This window comes from Cyphomyrmex costatus, unplaced genomic scaffold, assembly GCF_001594065.2.
Source record: "Cyphomyrmex costatus isolate MS0001 unplaced genomic scaffold, Ccosl1.0 scaffold30, whole genome shotgun sequence".
Classification (NCBI taxonomy): Eukaryota; Metazoa; Arthropoda; class Insecta; order Hymenoptera; family Formicidae; genus Cyphomyrmex; species Cyphomyrmex costatus.
Genome location: NW_017277125.1, coordinates 3,181,706 through 3,199,456, shown reverse-complemented (window position 1 = coordinate 3,199,456; position 17,751 = coordinate 3,181,706). Strand labels below are relative to the sequence as shown.

The window sequence follows — 17,751 nt, the reverse complement described above, 5'->3', positions numbered from 1 at the left end:
ACATGGCCGAGGTGAAGGTAAGCGGCCCCTTGAGCAACGCAATGCAGGTGAAGAGTAAAATTCAGTTTTGCTATGACCGTTGGCTGGTAGACAGGTCCGACCGGCTCGCGAGGTAGTCTCGAGAAAACTCATCTTGACAGCCGCGGCAATTATAAAACGGAAATTTCTTCCTTCCTTGGTCTTTACAGTGAATTAACACGCCATGGAATTTCGTACGTTTGTTGTAAGTTACGAATATTATTTTTATCATTCACTCTTTAAGACCTGAGCAACAAACGAATCGTATAGATTATAGACCTTAACTTCTCTAGATTCTTTTTTATTTTTGGATTCTTTGATAAAAATTTCCAAACAATATTTCCTTTCCTTTAGCCAAAATTTGACACGCAGGTGTCATTTTATTTATAATCTTTTATTTTCTATAATTCGAGATGAAAAGAAAAGTAATTTTAATCATTCGTTGAAAAATTTTTTTTTCTTTAATTTAATAAAGAATAGATTTTCAGAGCTAAAATTTATTGCGTGTAAATTCGGAGGTCCTCAAACATTTTTATAATAAATTTTAACTTTAAACCCCGAGTTGAGAAAATCTGCAAATAAAAATAAAACAAATCTCAAGAATCAGATTTGCAAACGAAAACAAATTATAAGAAATCAAATTTGACACTGCAACATCAAACTCTGTGATTTTATATTCTAAAACTAAATATTAAAGGGACAATTATTAAGTTACGTACAATCGTCATATATATATATATAGCAATGCATTTTTCTTGTAAAAGTGACGCAATATGAGAAAGAGAATTGTTTTCTGAAAACTAACGGATACAAAATATCCGATCATTGGCGATCATCAGTCGTGTCCTGCTAAACAAATCGAGTCTGCCGTTTCTGTCGATACCGGTTCGGAGACGTCATTGTCCTCGTAACTGTATCGGCACTTCCTAACGCTCAGATCTACTATAAGAAAGTAGGACGGACATCCACCTTTTGCAACGAGAAGAATTCTTACATTAAAGATCATCAAATTCCACCGACCTGTACCGTAGTTTAATAAGGGCTAATTATAATAATTACATCTTCTTGTACACATAGAGCAAGTTGAAAACGAAATAAACCGGGCTATTGCACGTTATAGTTCAATCAGATAATAAAATTGTGCAAAATATGAATGATTCTACGGATAGATTATTATTGTCAATAATATTATTTCGCTAATAGAAATGCATTGTTATTTTCTATGCGAAATCTGTTCTCGATCTTTGAAAAATTAACAGATGAACTCGCAATATGTCATAAATATAATTTAACGTAATGTCGTCCCCTTTAAGGATGTATGGAAAATTAGATAAAAAGAACGCATGTAAACGTGCATATCTGCACGTGTATCTTCATTATTGTTCTCTTGAATTGTTAGTCCCTGAATGTGTAAAAGAAGATTCAGTAAAACGGTATAATGCCTCGGTTAGTAGGGCAACGCTCGAGTAACACGCACGTTATAAAATAGGCTGAACAGCCCGCAGCGAGAAGCGTGGATTGTGGACCGTGTACCGTTAGCATCGTACGCATACCTCGGTAACTACTCGAAGGAATATCTCGTAATCATCGTCGGTGCCGACGCGATATAACGTAATACCTGTTAGCCGTTACCCATGTAAAGATAAAAGAAAGATTTGACGTTACAGCGAAAAGATCGAAAAATCAAACACGAGTCAATTACGATTGCGACAAAATTCAAAAACATATATTATTCATAAATTATTTATTATATAATACTTGGCTTAGATATTTATGTATTTGTCGAATCTTTTGCGTTTTGTTTTTTCGAAGAAATCGATCCATTAGTTGCAACGTATTGCTAAAAATTATTGAGTAAATTTTTCTTCAGGTTTTCTCAGCTAATTTATTTTTTTTTTTTTTTTTTTTAGTAAATACACACATGTATAATTAAAATAATTATACTCACATAGCTGGGCATGAAATATTTTTATTTGAATAACTGTATTTGTAAGACAATTGTATTTTATATTTCAATGGTGCACATAAAAATATTTGACATTTTATATTTCATGGGAGCATATAAAAATATTTTGTATTTTGTATTTCAAATAGTAATAGCATTTTTCACTGACAGAACCAGTGTGCACTCAATGCACTTTAAAGCCGTTGTACACAAATCGATGTAAAGATATATGTTTAATAAAAAAACAGAAACGTGAATTAAATCCTCAATACATTTTATTATGTAGTTCGATAAAATATACAGGCATTTTATTAATTCAGATATCTCACTTTTACATTCAGATTAGAGTAGTGAATGACGGTTTTAATGTACACTGGAGTGCGCACCAGTTATCTCCTAGTGAAAAACGCTATTAATAATTAATCTTATTATTTAAATTCCGAAATAAAACTTTCATTTTATAATTTTAAACACAAAATGCGTAATACTTTCATGTACGTCGCTGAAATACAAAATATAAAATACACTTTTATTGCAAAATGTTATTGTGTTTTATATAAAAATATTTTAAATACATGCCATGTGTATATCTGCGAAATGTATAATATAAACCATAAGCAATTATACATCTATATCTTTGCTCATACGACATGCAAAGAAGAAATAAAAAATTATAGTATATAATTTAAACTAAAACTAACGATTGAGCCTGTATTCAGATTGATTGATTCAGTTGTTACTGAGATAATCCGATAATCTCGGATACCGCAATTCTCGTGTATGTGATAAAGCTTTATTATTATGATCAGTTTTGTCCCGCATAAACTGAGTGACACTGAGAAGACGTCAATGTATCTTAATTCCATAATTATTACTTTCTTTTGTAAAACACAATGCATTGTTATCGTCTAGATGATACTCTTGTGTGCATCATCGTATGCCGAAGATGAGTCTAAAAATATCAAACCAGTCGTTAATGACGAGTCCACGCGAACGGAAGAGCCTCCAGAGGGATATTACGCATTCGTCGAATCACCGAATGCGGAACCACCGAGAGTTCGGCCACCGCCCTACATTGACAGCGATAAAGAATGTTACGGTAGGTATATAAGATCCGGAATAAGCAAAGCAAGATCAAAATGGATTACTATAAGAAATTGTTATATCGTTGCTTCAATATTCTTGTTTACAATTATATTTAATACTATTTACAAGAACTCTCTGTCCCGTGATTATTAGTTCTTATAATAGTTAAAATCTACATTCTGAATAACTAAGGAAATCTCTCGTTATTGTATAATAATACGACATAACTTATCTCAAACTGTTATGTGAATGTCCTGATTTCTTTCTTCGATACTAATGATATTTTATATATTCGTCATTTATATAATACTATATTTTCTATAGGTAGCGATAAACATGGAAAAGGATACGTTTCAATACATAATATATGCGGAGATTTAAATAAAGGCTATATTCCGCGAAATCCAATGAACCAATACGTAAATGGCTCGTCATATCCTTTGTAAGTGAGAGAAAATAATCAATTAAATATAGAGTCAATATATATTCAATTGTATAATATTCTCAGATCGCGACATTAAACAATTTTTTATTAAATTAGCCACGTTTGTAATTTTTTTCTGCAGTGCACTGATAAAAAACCACACTCTTAAGTTCCTCAGTAAGGCATTACCAATCCTCAAGGCTGACGATTCGCTGCCAAAAGTCGCCAAAGTGCATCCATTGTCACAAAATTCGTAAGTGTATATATAGTGTTCTTACAATTTGCATTCTCAACTTGTCAAGTTTATAAATGAAATCTCAGTATTTTATATACGTACCATCCTCAATAATGGATACTGCATCAATTTGGTATATTGAACCAACTAACACACACAACTAACTCTCTCTCCGTAGCGTTGATATAGACGAAGAAGAAAAACATGATAGGAGCAAGAGGTCTAGTCCAATGGATTCGACTTTAGTCACGGATTCCAATCGACATGGTCGAAAATTTTGCGATAACGGTAGCGGAGTGTAAGTACATATTTTACTAATGTACTGTATCAATTACGTGTCTCATGTTTCAAGTTCTATTTATATACACATATTAAATTCGCAACATTAGAAATTAAGTAGTCACGTATAATGGACTATTTTTTGTGGATTTTCTTTTGCAAAACTTGATATCAATTTTCCGGAGGTATCGAGGAATCGATAGTTTTTAAATTATACAATTTTGGAAAATAAAGATAATTTCCTTTTGAAAAGAGAGAAAAAGATGAGAAGATCCTTAAACGAGCGGGACGATCGTCGTTTCCTTTAGAGTTTACTTACAGATAGTACATTAACGCAATCCTAATAATGTTGTTCTGTTTTTGCAAATAGGATGTGCATGTTATTTAAAGCGATTCAAGGCGAGCCGATCACGTCGTCGGCATCGATCATCGAACGCCGGGACGAACCTTCGACGTCCGATTATCGGCGAGGAGAACGCGTTCCATCGCAAGAGAAAACGGAATATACGGGCCCGCCGACACCATGTCCAGCCAAAGTCGAGTACGCGACTCCGGTCTTCGCTAAGAATTATCAAGGTGTTTGGAGATACGTGGTGCAGATACCTTACGAAGGTTACTTTACGCAGACAATTGAACTCACCAGATGCATGTAGGCTTCCGTCTTCCGATTATATTAATTCGCAGTAAGCCGTCTAAAGTCCAGAGTTAATTAATAATTTCATCGTCATTGTAGGCAATCGAGGTGCCATTACTTGGACGGTGGATGTTTATCGTCGCCAAGGTGGACAAGTCTATTGGTCGCTGAAATATTTTACCCGGACACGTTCTTAGAAGATAATCAAGGGGGTGCCGGTATCGGGTCTGCTACTCGAGATCCCGTCGCCGGATCACCACCACCAGTTCACGATTTTCAAAATTATCAGCAATATTTGCAGAAACGCGCGAGCACGGGAGAAGCACGTAACAACGGCGGTTCTCAACATCATTGTGATGGTGTCGATGAAATGGGTTGCTTCCAAGTAAGAGCTAATGCTTCTTCGCTTTTCTTACATTCATTTACCTACTTCCAACGCGGTCAAATGTCAGTAATTGAAGATTACTTTTTACAAAGTATAATTTATTCGCAAACAATTGGTTTTTATCTATAGTTAAAAAAAATTCTTTTTGTAGTACATCGATCGATATTGTCTAATATTATCTATAAATTAATGGATGATTTTCTTTAATAAATTCATTAATTTTTTATATCTCTTTATTCCTTTTTAGGTACGGCTATATTACGATTGGTTCTTAGTACCGGGAAGCTGTAAATGTTGGCGACCGGATTACTTCAATCGATACGTCCGTCGTAGCGGCTCAAATGTCGAATTATGATGAACTTTACATAGAAATGTTTTGTATATTTTTTACATTCTGAGAAGACATCGCGCTGTTTTACTTAGCGATTATTTCAATCGTTGCTCCGTGCACGTACGAAGTTAGGGCGACTTACCCGACAATGAGTCAATCTAAATATCGCACATAGTCATTGGCACGTCTATTTAATACGAAATCTTTTTCGCTCGTACGTTAAAGACGTTGACAATTACTCGATATTAATTTTTGTATCACAATTAAATGTGATAGTTTATAGCGTTATAATAGTTAATTATAAGCGATCTATATAATGCGTATTTGATTACATCTTTGATCTTCAATGTAGCCGTTTATCGATAAGGAATCTTAATGGGCATGCATCAGCTTATGTTAATCATGCAAAAAATTTAAATCATTAATTTTATACACTATAAAATAAACAAACAAGACAGTTAAAGAGAGAGAGAGAGAGAAGCAAAGAAATTGATGACAATAATGAATAGAAAAAATATTAGAATAAATTTTTTAGTTTTCAAAAATCATACAAATAAATATGATTTTTTAACACTAAAAAAAATCATGATTTCAGATACAGAGAAATTCGAATATTTATCTCTTTCTACGTTGCCTATTAAATTAACACAAAATTATCATCTGTAAGACGAAAATATAACTTTTAATCATAAAAATAAAACAATATTGAATAATATTTTATCAATATATCATTTTTATGATATTATCGTACATTACAGAGTATAATTATGTGTCATCAAAAATTGTTATATGCTATAGTGATAATTACATATTGTAGTATATTATACATATAAAATTATATAATAAATAATAATAAAGTTATAATAATTATTATTATAAATATATAATATATACATATATATATGTATATTGTATAAATCATAACTGTAATTATATCTAAACTATTGTTTAAATAAAAAAAAGAAAATAATTTTTTCTTGTTTAAATTATTTCTTTGTTATAATGATTAAAAATTATTTTTAAAAAATTATATTAAAAATAATATTTGTTTGTCAAATCCTTTTGTTGGATGGATAAATTTGAGCGAATTTATTTGAATTATTTTAACTGCATTATAAAATAAAAAATTTGAAATTAATAACAGATTCTACATATAGATAATCATCTATCTTAAATTTGATCAAAATAAATAATAGATAATCCAAAAAAAAGAAACTTGTGTTCTCTTATAGCACAACTTAGATAGATTACAAGAGTAAAATGCCCTTAATATCGTTGTGCCTGCGAATATAACGATTGTGCTGACTTGTGCTAAGCTAGCACAATTCAGATTTGCAATATATATTCACATTGAAGCACTACAAATTTATCTGCCCGATTTATGGGCAGAAAATCGAGCACAAAAGGCAAAACTATTTTCAGTCCTAACTTTTGTTGTTATGAAAGAGCGGTTAAAATCTTTGCAACAAAATATATTATAATACAAATCTAGCACAATTCAGCACAATTTTATTTTTATTTTCTTTTACAAAATGGCGGTGCTAACTTCACGCACATAATTTTAATATTTAATATCTCGGTTCACGAGGCCGATTGCCGCTAGATTTTTTACCAGATTCTTTCATTTTGAAAGAAAATGCGTCAAATGAGTATATTTTTATTAAAATTTTAGGTGCGAAGGATATTTTAAATAATTACCGAAATTAAATTTAAAGTTACCAAAGTTAAATTAAATTTTTAAATTGTTAACCAATGCACGGTTGTGATGTTGTTATATTGTACATAAATAGTATATATATAATTCACATTTAAATTATTTAAGCAACAAAAATCTTAATTGTTTCAACAGTTATACGACTTTGAGCTTTAATTCTTATTTCTTATTGGTTGTGTTCTCACGTGTACGGTTTAATAAAATTCTTATATTGTTTATATAAATTTGCTATTTCTTTTTCATAGATATGATAAAAAATCAATACGATTGTAACGTTAACTAATATTGTTATATGTATTTCTTTTCTAACTTGATAACATGAAATATTAGCCTTATTTTTTATAAATGTTATATTAATTTAAAGAAATATAAACCAAGAAGTGCAACGTTCATTAATAAATAATGACTTTTATTTTCATTAATTATGTGAATTCACATATGCATGTATAGTTGAACTATTTCAAAAAGATAGACGTTTTGTATCTTCTTTGTTCACTTAACGTTTTAAAAAATAATACTAATCAATTTATGGCACATAACCGTATCTGAAAACGTAAATAAACATCTATTCTACTTTGCAGAATTGTTTCAGTGTCATGCGTGATATAATTTACTTTTTAAATACCTTTTTATATATCTCAATTTCAATGACTAGATTAAGTTAATGCATGATAAAACTTTGCTTTACTAAACAATAAGTACAATAGGTAATAATAATAAAAAAGTAAGGAAATAACTGATACCTAAAAAACCCGTGTACGAGAAAATTGAGAACAAATAGTATAAATGCATTTAAAAAAAAACTTCATAAAATCTTATTAATTTACTATGTGTGTGTGTGTGTGTGTATGTATAGATTGTGAAAAGATTAATCATAGAAATATTGTTATGTTTTGCACAAATACTTAAAATTAGGCTCGTCTTTGGATTCGATTCAATATATCTACACGAGTTTAGCAAATAACATTATATCGTTTCACTAGGCTTTATAAAATAAAAGTTTGCACAAACACGTGTGCGTACCATTGTTCATTATCATTCTTAGGATATTCCTATCTTATATATATTTAAATTTTTTCTTCTCCGAATTTTACGTGACATCATTCACAGCATTTATGACATCGTATATACGACATCGCTAATATACAGTGCCGGTATAAGCTTTACTCGTTATTCCTTAATAAAATACGATTTTATAAATGCACACGTTATTGTAAAGTTTTAAAATTCTAAGAAGCACCTTTATGTACATGATGTAAAATGACGACTGTTTCACTAGTATAATATTTACAAAAAGAACAATTGCACAAACATAAACGCGTATGTATATTATCTAAATACATCTATAAACGTTTTTAATGTCACAAGTTTTCTTTTGAAGAAAATGTGCATTAATTTAAAGAAATGCCTTGTATCCACGAACTGAGATCGCTGGTATCTTCGCAACTAAGACTCAAGGCATGTTTCTCACTCTGTTTGGTACCCAACAGTAATTCAGCTGCTGTTCGACCAGTCAAATATGCTCCATGTACTGTGCTATAGAACGAGGAATGGGTGTGTTCGCCTGCAAATGCCACTAGAATTTTGACCGGTTCGTCTGTGTTATTTTCCGTTTTTTCTTGAATTAACGGCTCGGCCAAACTTCTGATATCCAGTTGACTTGCTCCTACAGCCATTGCAGTGTATGAACCTCGCGTGTACGGTTGAGACTGCCACGTGGTGCGCAAACAGTTCTTCGGGATCGGTACGAAAGGATCATTGAGAAATCGCCGCAGGATTGTCGTGCACACATCTGACACTTCCGTGGTACTCAACTTTTCCATATATTCTGCCGCGCGACCGGATATCCAACCGAGTAACAACGTGTCCGAGATCTTAATAAACGAATATATCTTCCTAAACCAGGTCTTACTAATGTCCCGCTTTTCCGCTTCGGATAATCGATCGTCATCCCAAAGGAGCATCACTTCCGATACACCAGGATTTAAGAAAGGCCGTTCGTATTCGAGAAATATCTTATTCACTGTACCGAACATTAGTCTGTTTATTGCTTCCAGTTTGTATGTGGGTAATGACGGTTCAAACAAATCCTTAGCTGTCCTTTTTAAAACGCCTAACGGTAATGTACATACTATATGTTCTGCAGTAATCGTCTTTCCATTTTCACATTGTACTTCTATAAGGCTATTTGATTTAAAATCAGATTTTCCTGTAAGATCGACATCGTCTTGATAACATTGTTTCTGCCACCTAAAGTAAAAGTGAACAAGTTCATTACAGTCTTTGTTACATGGCCAATCAAATTGATGTATTCTCACGCATTTTTCAAATTACTGTAAGCTCACCTAATCTTTGTTACAACATGCTTCGTAAGAATACGGTCCTTTGGTATGTGTTTTGAAACTGGTTCCAATATAACGCTATATCCGTTCGGAAGACTAATATTACCACCTTGAAGCTCATCGTACGAGCCCATTTCTAAGAGATCTACATCATCCATACTGTCACAGCCCGTGACGCAAGTTTCTCTCTTCAGTAAACAGTCGAAGATCAGTTGCCTTATTCTTCGTTGTTCAGGTGGCACAGAAGACAGATATATCTCTGCTTCCAGCGCGATATGTGCCCCTACGCTGGTTATACCATCCGGCGGACTGTACATGCTCAGAAAGTATTCTTCGCATCGCCTCAAAAAGCATACATAAGCCTCATAGATCTCTCGTAATACAGGAAATGGCAACTGTTTTCCATCCTCTAATGCTGCCACTACTTTATGAGGTTTCGGCACATGTACAATGTCTATTAAACCATTTGCCATCGCCAACTCAAACATGGGATTACCTAATACTCCATGGATCCAATTTGCTCCTAACTCAACTTTTTCACTGCCTAGACGAAATAAATAGACAAAAAACTTAATGGCTGTTCAGCAGAGAAAATTAATCAGTTAGTAATTTTTTAACATGATTGGTTTCTGTACTTAGATCCAGCGCAAAATTGAAAATCTTTCCATCAGTTATGTTTGTTATTATTTTTATAAAAGCCTGACAAAAGAAATTTTCTTTTATTAAGTTTGCTAAGTATGTAAATAATATATTTTCCTGCTTACATATAAAATTATATATTCTGTGATCAATGTCATAGAAAATTTACATAAATATATTTGTTCCAAAAATCGATGTATACATTTTCTTAAGGAAGTTCGCGCTATTTTCTAGTCTACAGACAGTTTATTCTTGAAATTGTGTAAAATAATTGAAATAATAATATAAAAGTATTATCAATAATGTCTAACTTGCAATTGTTATTATACATTGTTAATTTTATATATTATTAAATATTTTAAAAATGACAAAATAAATATTATAAGATGCTCATTTGATGCTAGTACTAATAGCAGAAAACATAATATGAATATAATATATTTATTATTACACCTTTAATATAATAAATTAAGTTTAATCTGAATTAAAAATATATAAATTAACAATTTTTATTATAAATTTATCTTATTTTTTTAGTTATTACATTAAATGTACATCATACAATCACAGAGGTCTTGTCCATTTAACAAATGTTCTCGATTTTCCTTTTATTGAAAAATATAAAATTCTCTAAAACTACATAATCAATTTAGATAAAACTTTACCAAAACAAACGCAAATGTTTACTTTGTAATTATGACGATTTTTTAATTTCTGTCTCATATGAAAAGGACTCAATTTAAGAGAAAACATCTACAGAGTAAACACATATTTACTTGTAAAATAAAAAAATTCTAAAAATTTAAAATTAAATATCTTCAAAATGATACGAATCAATTTTTTCTTTTTAAATTGTTGATATGATTAATTTTTGTATTACATCTATATTATAGATTTGTTTTATATTTCATCAAATGCGAGAGCTTTGAAACATTAATTCTATTGTCTCCTATTGTCACATAATTGACAAGAATTTGTACAAACATATTGAAAAATTCTAAAGATAAATAGTGATTTCAAACCTCCTAGTATATTGTTGCTATAATTTTGAAGTCGGTCACTGTTATACCACAAAGTAAATAAATTTAGAAATAAGTTGTCAAGATAAGGAGAGGTTAGACTGATCGTACCCACTTGCGCCGCAACGATTCGTCCACCTATACGTCCGCGCGCCTCGACGATGAGAAAATCCGTTTCGTTATTCTTCAATAAATGAGTTGCCGCGGACAATCCAGCCATGCCAGCACCGATAATCAAGATCTTACATGACAGATTGTCATCCTCCGAATTGTTCGTAGGTTCCGCCATGTTTACATATGAGCGATATCGGCCATATTGGCTGTCACAGCTGTAATTACACACCCATACGACTCGACTGACGTGTAGTGTATTTCCGAAATTTGTAAAAACCCTAGTTTTACACGTGTTGGAATTCCACTATAAATTCTGAAGTTCTACGAAAGTTCGAAGCTTGTGCTTGTCGTGTCTTTCGACAGTTCGGTAATTTTACAATGTTCTTTAGCACTACTAATAATCCGCATCATTATATAAATTAAGTTAGATTCGGAGAAATGTCTAATTCACTCGTGCACAAAAGCTTAGAATTATTGGGTTACGAGGAAGATTTGCAGAGAGGTTAGTTTATTGAAACCGCCTATACATATACCAAACGATGCGCATATAAATATCTATTTCAGATAAAATAAACTTTCAGAGCAAAAGAAGAAGAAAAAACGTAAGAATATTAGATATAAAGGAGCCTTGGATCTAATTCCTACTAAACATAGGATAATCTCTAAAGACGAAGAAACAGGTTATAATTATTTAAATATACCTAAGTCTTATATGAAATTTACTGTTTTTTTTATATAGTTGTAGATTATTAAATTATAATAAATTATTTAATTACAATATTTTATTACATTTTAATAAGTATTATATCATTAGCTATATATTGAAAGATATGCATAAGTAAAAGAAATTATGGGCCTTCTACAATAAGCCATAGGTCATAAATTATAAGTTATAAACTAGAAATGGACGAATCACAGTCAAGTTTTAGTTTCTTCTGATTTACGACTTATGGCTTATTGTAGAAGGCCTATTAAATCCATTTTCTTTTTATAGATCTTGATACTATTTTGGATCGATCTAACAGAACTACCGTTTATGAGACTCAGAAACGCTTAGCTGTTCAAAAAGATCCTACTGATGATAATGTACAAAGACTCCTTTTACTTAGCAGTAATCGGGTAGATGCTAAAACAGCAAATAATGTACGAGAAATTGTTTTATAAATTTTAAACCTCAACAAATTTTTCATATTTATACATTTTCTATACTGTTGTACTTATTTTATGCTCTTATATTATATGATTTGAAACAATCTGTAGACATTAACTGTATAAAGACACTTAAACATTTATTTAAAGTTATAAAGTTGTTTAAATAAAAAAAGTATAGAATTTGTTGCACTATGTATCTCAAATATTCTTAACTAATTCATGAAATACTTTTTAGTTACTGTACCGTGCTGTAGGAAAGAGATACATTCAACAAGAGAAACTCAAAACAGAAGAAACAGCTTTCACAGAAGAAGACTTCAAGAAATTTGATCAAGAATATGTGGAATAATATTGATAACGACATTGAATCATAAGGAACAGCACATTGTGTAGACTAACAAAATTAAGATAGAAATGCTTAACAATGTTTGATAGTGATCGTCAAAGAGGAAAAGCGATATTAATATTAACGTTTGTCTTGTTTCTCTATTATACTGTGTGGGTAATCGGTCTACCATTCATCGACGATGATAGAATAAGATCGCTTTTTTACTCGTATGATCTGGCTTTAATAATTCCCGCGAGTCTCGGGCTAATTTTTATCGGTGGTTTGATACTCTTTACTTTGTACCATGTGAGATCACACTTGTTTCATAAAATAGAAAATGGAGTAGTAAATTAAGTTATCAGGCATGCAGTGATAGTGGCTACGTTATCATTGTAACATTTCATAATCATATGTTGCGTTATATGACTCATATATACAGCTTGTGATATACATGTATGAATGTTACAAATAATGTAAATGTTAAAGTAGGTATAACGAAAGTGAGAAAAAGAATGAGAAAGGGGATGGGGCATAGATTACATCATTTGCTTACTCTGAATTATTAAACACTATAAACTTAATAATTCTTTGTCTACACTACGTCAAATACTACTACAGTATTAGTACAAGTAAATTAAAAATGGTGAAGCAGTGGTTTGTCGTTGGTATATCTGGTACAACCTGTAGTGGAAAAAGTACGTTGGCTAATAAGATCCATGATTATTTCCCAACATCCATTCTGGTACGTCAAGATAATTATTTTTTACCACCAGACGATCCACGTCATGTTAAGATACAGGAATTGAATCACCTAAATTGGGAATTACCAACAAGTCTGGATACGCAGAAAATGTATTCGGATGTTATGAAGATACTCCAGTCTCTCGGAAAAAATTCAACCGATTCGAAGATGTTACTGATATTAGATGGTTTTTTGCTCTTTGAACATAAGGCCATTACAGATTTATGTGATTGTAAATACTTTTTAACATTGACAAAGGAGCAATGTTGGGAACGACGAAAAAATCGTATATATGAGCCGCCTGATGTACCGGGATATTTTGATAAAATAGTGTGGCCTGAATTTATAAAGTACAAAGATGAAATTATTCAAAATAACGAGCTGTATGAAACTATAACATTCATCGATGGATCTAAGGATATGGAAGAAATTTGTGAAATGGTTTTCAAGAAAATTGGTCAATTATTATCTTAAAAATGTAACTCAATTTAACTCTTCTTGTGATTAAATTTAAATTATACAAGTATCATCAGCCTGAAACAAAAAAAAGTTTTCTTTTACACATTCCGAAAAATACAAAAAATTAAATTAATATTGTGAAAATATTTAATATTGTAAATTAAAATTTTTCAATAATTTATAAGCTCTTCTTTGATACTCTTCTATAAAAAATTTTCCTTGATATATATGTGTATTTACTTTTAACGCGTTTCATATAATATTTACCAATCAACTTGTATATATGCATACACATATATGTAAAATTGAATTTTTGAGTAATATTAAAAGTGTAATATAATTTACAAGAAAATATTGCCATATATACCAATTTTCAGTTCTAGCATATATATCGTAATTTTAATAAAAGCGTTTTGATCAAGTTTTGGATATATTACAAGCTGACTAGCAATTTGAAACTATCTTGTATAAAATGAATAATTTATTATTTTACAACAATGGACATGTATCATGAGAGAATACTTTAAAGAAGCTGACTATTTGATACGCGCACGAATATAATCATGCATTTATATAAACCTAGTTTTAAATTATATGTTACAGAGATTTTGATAAATGAATAGTGTTGAACGATCGCTATTTTTTAAAGATATAAATTGTATGTAATTTTGTATACGATTATTATAATTGTAGTAGAGCGCATTTTCACATTAGTTTATATAACTGTAAAATAATGATAATAAAATAATATCTCTGTAACGTATATGTACATATATCATTATAACTTATAATTCAACTTATATGTAAAACTTATATATAAAAGAACTTGTATTCGTAAATTTTTTACAAAATAGGCGACACTCAAGTCGCGAAAATATTTTCCTAATTACTATCATCATTCAAAAAACAAGCTTTCAGATATTAAAGTCTTGACTCTCAACAAGATTTTTCGTTATTTCTTATTATTTTTTAATAAAGATAACACACAACGACATGTATATGTTACATAGAGTAAGTGTTTTGTTTAATTTGACCTTGCGCATTTGTGACATTTGTTGGTGCAGGTCCAGCGGCTTGATCATCCTGATCGTTTTGTCCACAAGCTTTGCGAACATATTGCGGGGTAAGGAGAACTTCCTCTTCCATCTCTAGTACTCGTTTATCTAATTCTGTGCATGCTGCCATTTCCTTTTCAAAATTTGCAAGCATTTGTGGTGAATTATATTTCTCAGGATCGTCGTGAAATACTACCATACCATCCTTTTGATTAATAGTTGCAAAAATTTCGCCATCTTCAATCTAAAAATACAGTTTGCTAATGAATAACATTAATTTGTATTTTACAGATATTGTTTGCGTAGTGTTCTACAGTATTAGTTAACTTTAAAGATGAATCTCTTTATTTGTAAAAAGGGAAGTCAATAGTCTGTTAATAGAATATAGATATGACAATGATTCTTCAGTGACTAAAAAACTCACCATGTTTAAAATATATTTTTCTGCTTCAACGGGACCTGACAACTGTACTCTGCTCGCAACATCACTTAAGCTAAGCGTCAGGAAAGTCTTAGTCAGCCTCTGTATGTTTTTCTTATACAAGTAAGCAAGCACTTGTTTTACAAGTCCCAGGTTATGATCCCTCACAAATACTTGCTGATACTTAGTAATAATGTTCTGTACTTCTTCGCAACTATTGACTAAATAAGCTGTAGCCAATTCTTGATATTGCTGGCTTAATGGCTTGATGTATCTGTTGATCACCTGGCTCGTGTATCTCGGTAGATTTAATACTTTCCCGTGTAATATCAGGGAGATTAAAATGTACTTTTTGTAGGCCTCTAGCATGATGTAGCTAACTGCCATCGCGGGTGTCGTCACACATACTTCAAAAAAATACAATGCTCGATCGTAATTCTTCAATGCTATATATATCATACCACCATAATAATAGTACAATAGAAAATATTTTGAGTCAAATTGGCCTCCTTCCTGACTGATGCCTGTGACATCTCTATCGAGAAATTCAAGTGCTGGTTTAAAACACTTGGATAGAAGACATAATTGACAAAGGTCCGCATGTATTGAGGTCAGCTGATTGTCAAAAAGTTGTATTTTGCGTATTGCACGGCATAATACTTGGATTCCATGTAATGGCATTTTTGACTCGACTAAATTTTGTGTAAATAGGTGACATAAGTCTGCGTCTATAAAAAGAATTATTAATGTCGCATATAAAAAAATGAAGAATAACTATAATTAGACATTAAATTAATCAAGTATCATTAATATATTTGGAAAATTCAACATCTACCAAACTAAAAATTTTGATAAAATAAATGTATGTAAAAACATTTAATATTAGACATGCAATACTGTAAATAAATATGGCGTGTATGTGTATGTGTGTGCTTGTTTTTGCCAATTTTGAATTCATTAAAATTCATAATTACAATATGTATGATTTTACAAAATTTTCAAAATTAAATAATTATACAAATTTATGTATAACTCAATTTTGAATATTTCATTAAATAAAATTTGTTAGCAAAAAAATAATTTTCGAAGAGATTTTAAAATTGACAAGCGATTTCTAAGAGTTGCAGTTAAAATAAACTTGTGTGTATATATAATATATATATATATAAATAATAATGCTTCAATGAGATCATAACAAAGACTGAATATACTCACATGTATCTGGTGCAAATCTAACTTGTTCTCCATTACAGCCAATAATAAATTCTTGAACTTGATTGAACAAGAGTTTATGTGCATCAGGGTTATTTCCGCCGTTAGGATTAGGCAATGAAAATTTTGCACAGAGCACTGCCAAGATACCTAACGAATGTTGTTGCAGATCTAACGTTTCCAAAACATTATCCAAGTGTTGTCCATTTTTCGTTAATACTTCGACGCTTTTACTTATGATGTCATACAGCTCTCTAAAATTGCCTGTATATACAAACAGGTTATATAGTGTTAACGAAATAATTCGTTTGTTCTAAATATTATCTAAGCTGTTATTACTAAATACATGAAGTGAATTTTAAAAAATCCAAGCATTTTTTCAAAGGAAGTTCTCTACGTTGGGAATGCCTTAAAGTTTATTTCGCTTTTTGCTTTTGCGTTTTGAGGTTAAGTTCCACGCTTTCGCAAGTCGGTCGTACCTTGCTTCGAAAGCGTTCGAACGTTATTTACAAACTGCTCCAGTGCCGATGCCATTACTGCGGATGTTCTCTTATCATCACCTTCGGTTAACGATTGATGAGCGCCTATTCAGAGAGATCACATTCGCGAGCAAACATTCAGCTGAATGGCTGAACCGCTGAAATGACAATGACGTTTTAAAACAGAGGTAGCTGCTGCAGCTAGTTGGTGAAATAAAGTGGAACACCGTGGAACGTGGAATGGAATGGCAATTGGCAAGGGCAATACTAGCATTACTAGCTAGAGTAGAATTCCAGACATACCCAAATCGACTAATTATTTGTCTTTGTAAATTGCATATAATAGAGAACAATCGTTCTTTTAAATTTGATATGTGTGATAGGACTATTTTTGTATCCTTTTTTTGTTTCATTGTCGATACCGACATAGGGAGAATCGAAAGCTTTTTTTCTTATCTGTTAACGATGTTAGAGCCCAGAAGGGTACTGCGATTTGTCACGTTAAGCCCGCAAATAGGTGTAAACAGATAATAGGTGTAGATAACTAAATTGTGTAAGCACTGTCAAAGTTATATACTTACTCTTACAAAGTTTATTTACTTACTAAATATATATATTACGTAAAGAAATATTTTTTATAAAATATTTTTGGAATACTTTTAATTTATAACGTTTAAAAGATATTGTTTTATATTAAAAAATCAACATATTAGCTTTAAAATCATTTTAAAAACAAAA

General features: G+C 31.1%; 5 protein-coding genes across 5 annotated transcripts; 3 read left to right on the top strand and 2 right to left on the bottom strand.

Annotated features, from left to right (window-relative positions):
* The first annotated feature begins 202 nt into the window (after positions 1 to 202).
* Positions 203 to 5,516, top strand: spz6 (Spaetzle domain-containing protein 6). Its single transcript, XM_018541866.1, has 8 exons — positions 203 to 223; positions 2,876 to 3,062; positions 3,374 to 3,491; positions 3,616 to 3,726; positions 3,887 to 4,006; positions 4,358 to 4,636; positions 4,721 to 5,006; positions 5,254 to 5,516. The coding sequence occupies exons 1-8, from the start codon at positions 203 to 205 to the stop codon at positions 5,359 to 5,361; spliced, it is 1,230 nt and encodes a 409-aa protein (XP_018397368.1). The 3' UTR covers positions 5,362 to 5,516.
* Positions 5,517 to 8,442: 2,926 nt separating this feature from the next.
* LOC108775462 (peroxisomal N(1)-acetyl-spermine/spermidine oxidase) lies at positions 8,443 to 11,351 on the bottom strand. The gene is made up of 3 exons (XM_018541841.1): positions 11,163 to 11,351; positions 9,397 to 9,937; positions 8,443 to 9,301 (listed from the first exon to the last, which is right to left on the bottom strand). Exons 1-3 carry the CDS (start codon positions 11,338 to 11,340, stop codon positions 8,443 to 8,445), a joined length of 1,578 nt encoding a protein of 525 aa, XP_018397343.1. The 5' UTR covers positions 11,341 to 11,351.
* Positions 11,352 to 11,484: 133 nt separating this feature from the next.
* On the top strand, positions 11,485 to 13,079 carry LOC108775456 (active regulator of SIRT1). Its single transcript, XM_018541834.1, has 4 exons — positions 11,485 to 11,667; positions 11,747 to 11,845; positions 12,160 to 12,308; positions 12,553 to 13,079. The coding sequence occupies exons 1-4, from the start codon at positions 11,604 to 11,606 to the stop codon at positions 12,664 to 12,666; spliced, it is 426 nt and encodes a 141-aa protein (XP_018397336.1). The 5' UTR covers positions 11,485 to 11,603; the 3' UTR covers positions 12,667 to 13,079.
* Positions 13,080 to 13,206: 127 nt separating this feature from the next.
* On the top strand, positions 13,207 to 13,861 carry Nrk1 (nicotinamide riboside kinase). Its single transcript, XM_018541833.1, has one exon. It carries the CDS (start codon positions 13,286 to 13,288, stop codon positions 13,859 to 13,861), a length of 576 nt encoding a protein of 191 aa, XP_018397335.1. The 5' UTR covers positions 13,207 to 13,285.
* Positions 13,862 to 14,785: 924 nt separating this feature from the next.
* Positions 14,786 to 17,164, bottom strand: CSN3 (COP9 signalosome subunit 3). The gene is made up of 4 exons (XM_018541832.1): positions 17,014 to 17,164; positions 16,538 to 16,798; positions 15,326 to 16,050; positions 14,786 to 15,145 (listed from the first exon to the last, which is right to left on the bottom strand). Exons 1-4 carry the CDS (start codon positions 17,066 to 17,068, stop codon positions 14,849 to 14,851), a joined length of 1,338 nt encoding a protein of 445 aa, XP_018397334.1. The 5' UTR covers positions 17,069 to 17,164; the 3' UTR covers positions 14,786 to 14,848.
* Between the last annotated feature and the right edge of the window lie 587 nt (positions 17,165 to 17,751).

Excerpts from the sequence above, each read along its gene's own strand:
- Nrk1 (XM_018541833.1), top strand. The coding sequence starts at position 13,286 with ATGGTGAAGCAGTGGTTTGTCGTTGGTATATCTGGTACAACCTGTAGT.
- CSN3 (XM_018541832.1), bottom strand. The coding sequence starts at position 17,068 with ATGGCATCGGCACTGGAGCAGTTTGTAAATAACGTTCGAACGCTTTCG. Across the intron at positions 16,799-17,013 it reads TCGAACGCTTTCGAAGCAAG|GCAATTTTAGAGAGCTGTAT; the intron begins GTACGACCGACT and ends TTGTATATACAG. Across the intron at positions 16,051-16,537 it reads TAGATTTGCACCAGATACAT|ACGCAGACTTATGTCACCTA; the intron begins GTGAGTATATTC and ends TTCTTTTTATAG.
- LOC108775456 (XM_018541834.1), top strand. The coding sequence starts at position 11,604 with ATGTCTAATTCACTCGTGCACAAAAGCTTAGAATTATTGGGTTACGAG. Across the intron at positions 11,846-12,159 it reads CTCTAAAGACGAAGAAACAG|ATCTTGATACTATTTTGGAT; the intron begins GTTATAATTATT and ends TTCTTTTTATAG. Across the intron at positions 12,309-12,552 it reads ATGCTAAAACAGCAAATAAT|TTACTGTACCGTGCTGTAGG; the intron begins GTACGAGAAATT and ends AATACTTTTTAG.
- spz6 (XM_018541866.1), top strand. The coding sequence starts at position 203 with ATGGAATTTCGTACGTTTGTT. Across the intron at positions 224-2,875 it reads TGGAATTTCGTACGTTTGTT|ATGATACTCTTGTGTGCATC; the intron begins GTAAGTTACGAA and ends GTTATCGTCTAG. Across the intron at positions 5,007-5,253 it reads ATGAAATGGGTTGCTTCCAA|GTACGGCTATATTACGATTG; the intron begins GTAAGAGCTAAT and ends ATTCCTTTTTAG.
- LOC108775462 (XM_018541841.1), bottom strand. The coding sequence starts at position 11,340 with ATGGCGGAACCTACGAACAATTCGGAGGATGACAATCTGTCATGTAAG. Across the intron at positions 9,938-11,162 it reads AATCGTTGCGGCGCAAGTGG|GCAGTGAAAAAGTTGAGTTA; the intron begins GTACGATCAGTC and ends TATTTCGTCTAG. Across the intron at positions 9,302-9,396 it reads CATGTTGTAACAAAGATTAG|GTGGCAGAAACAATGTTATC; the intron begins GTGAGCTTACAG and ends CTTTTACTTTAG.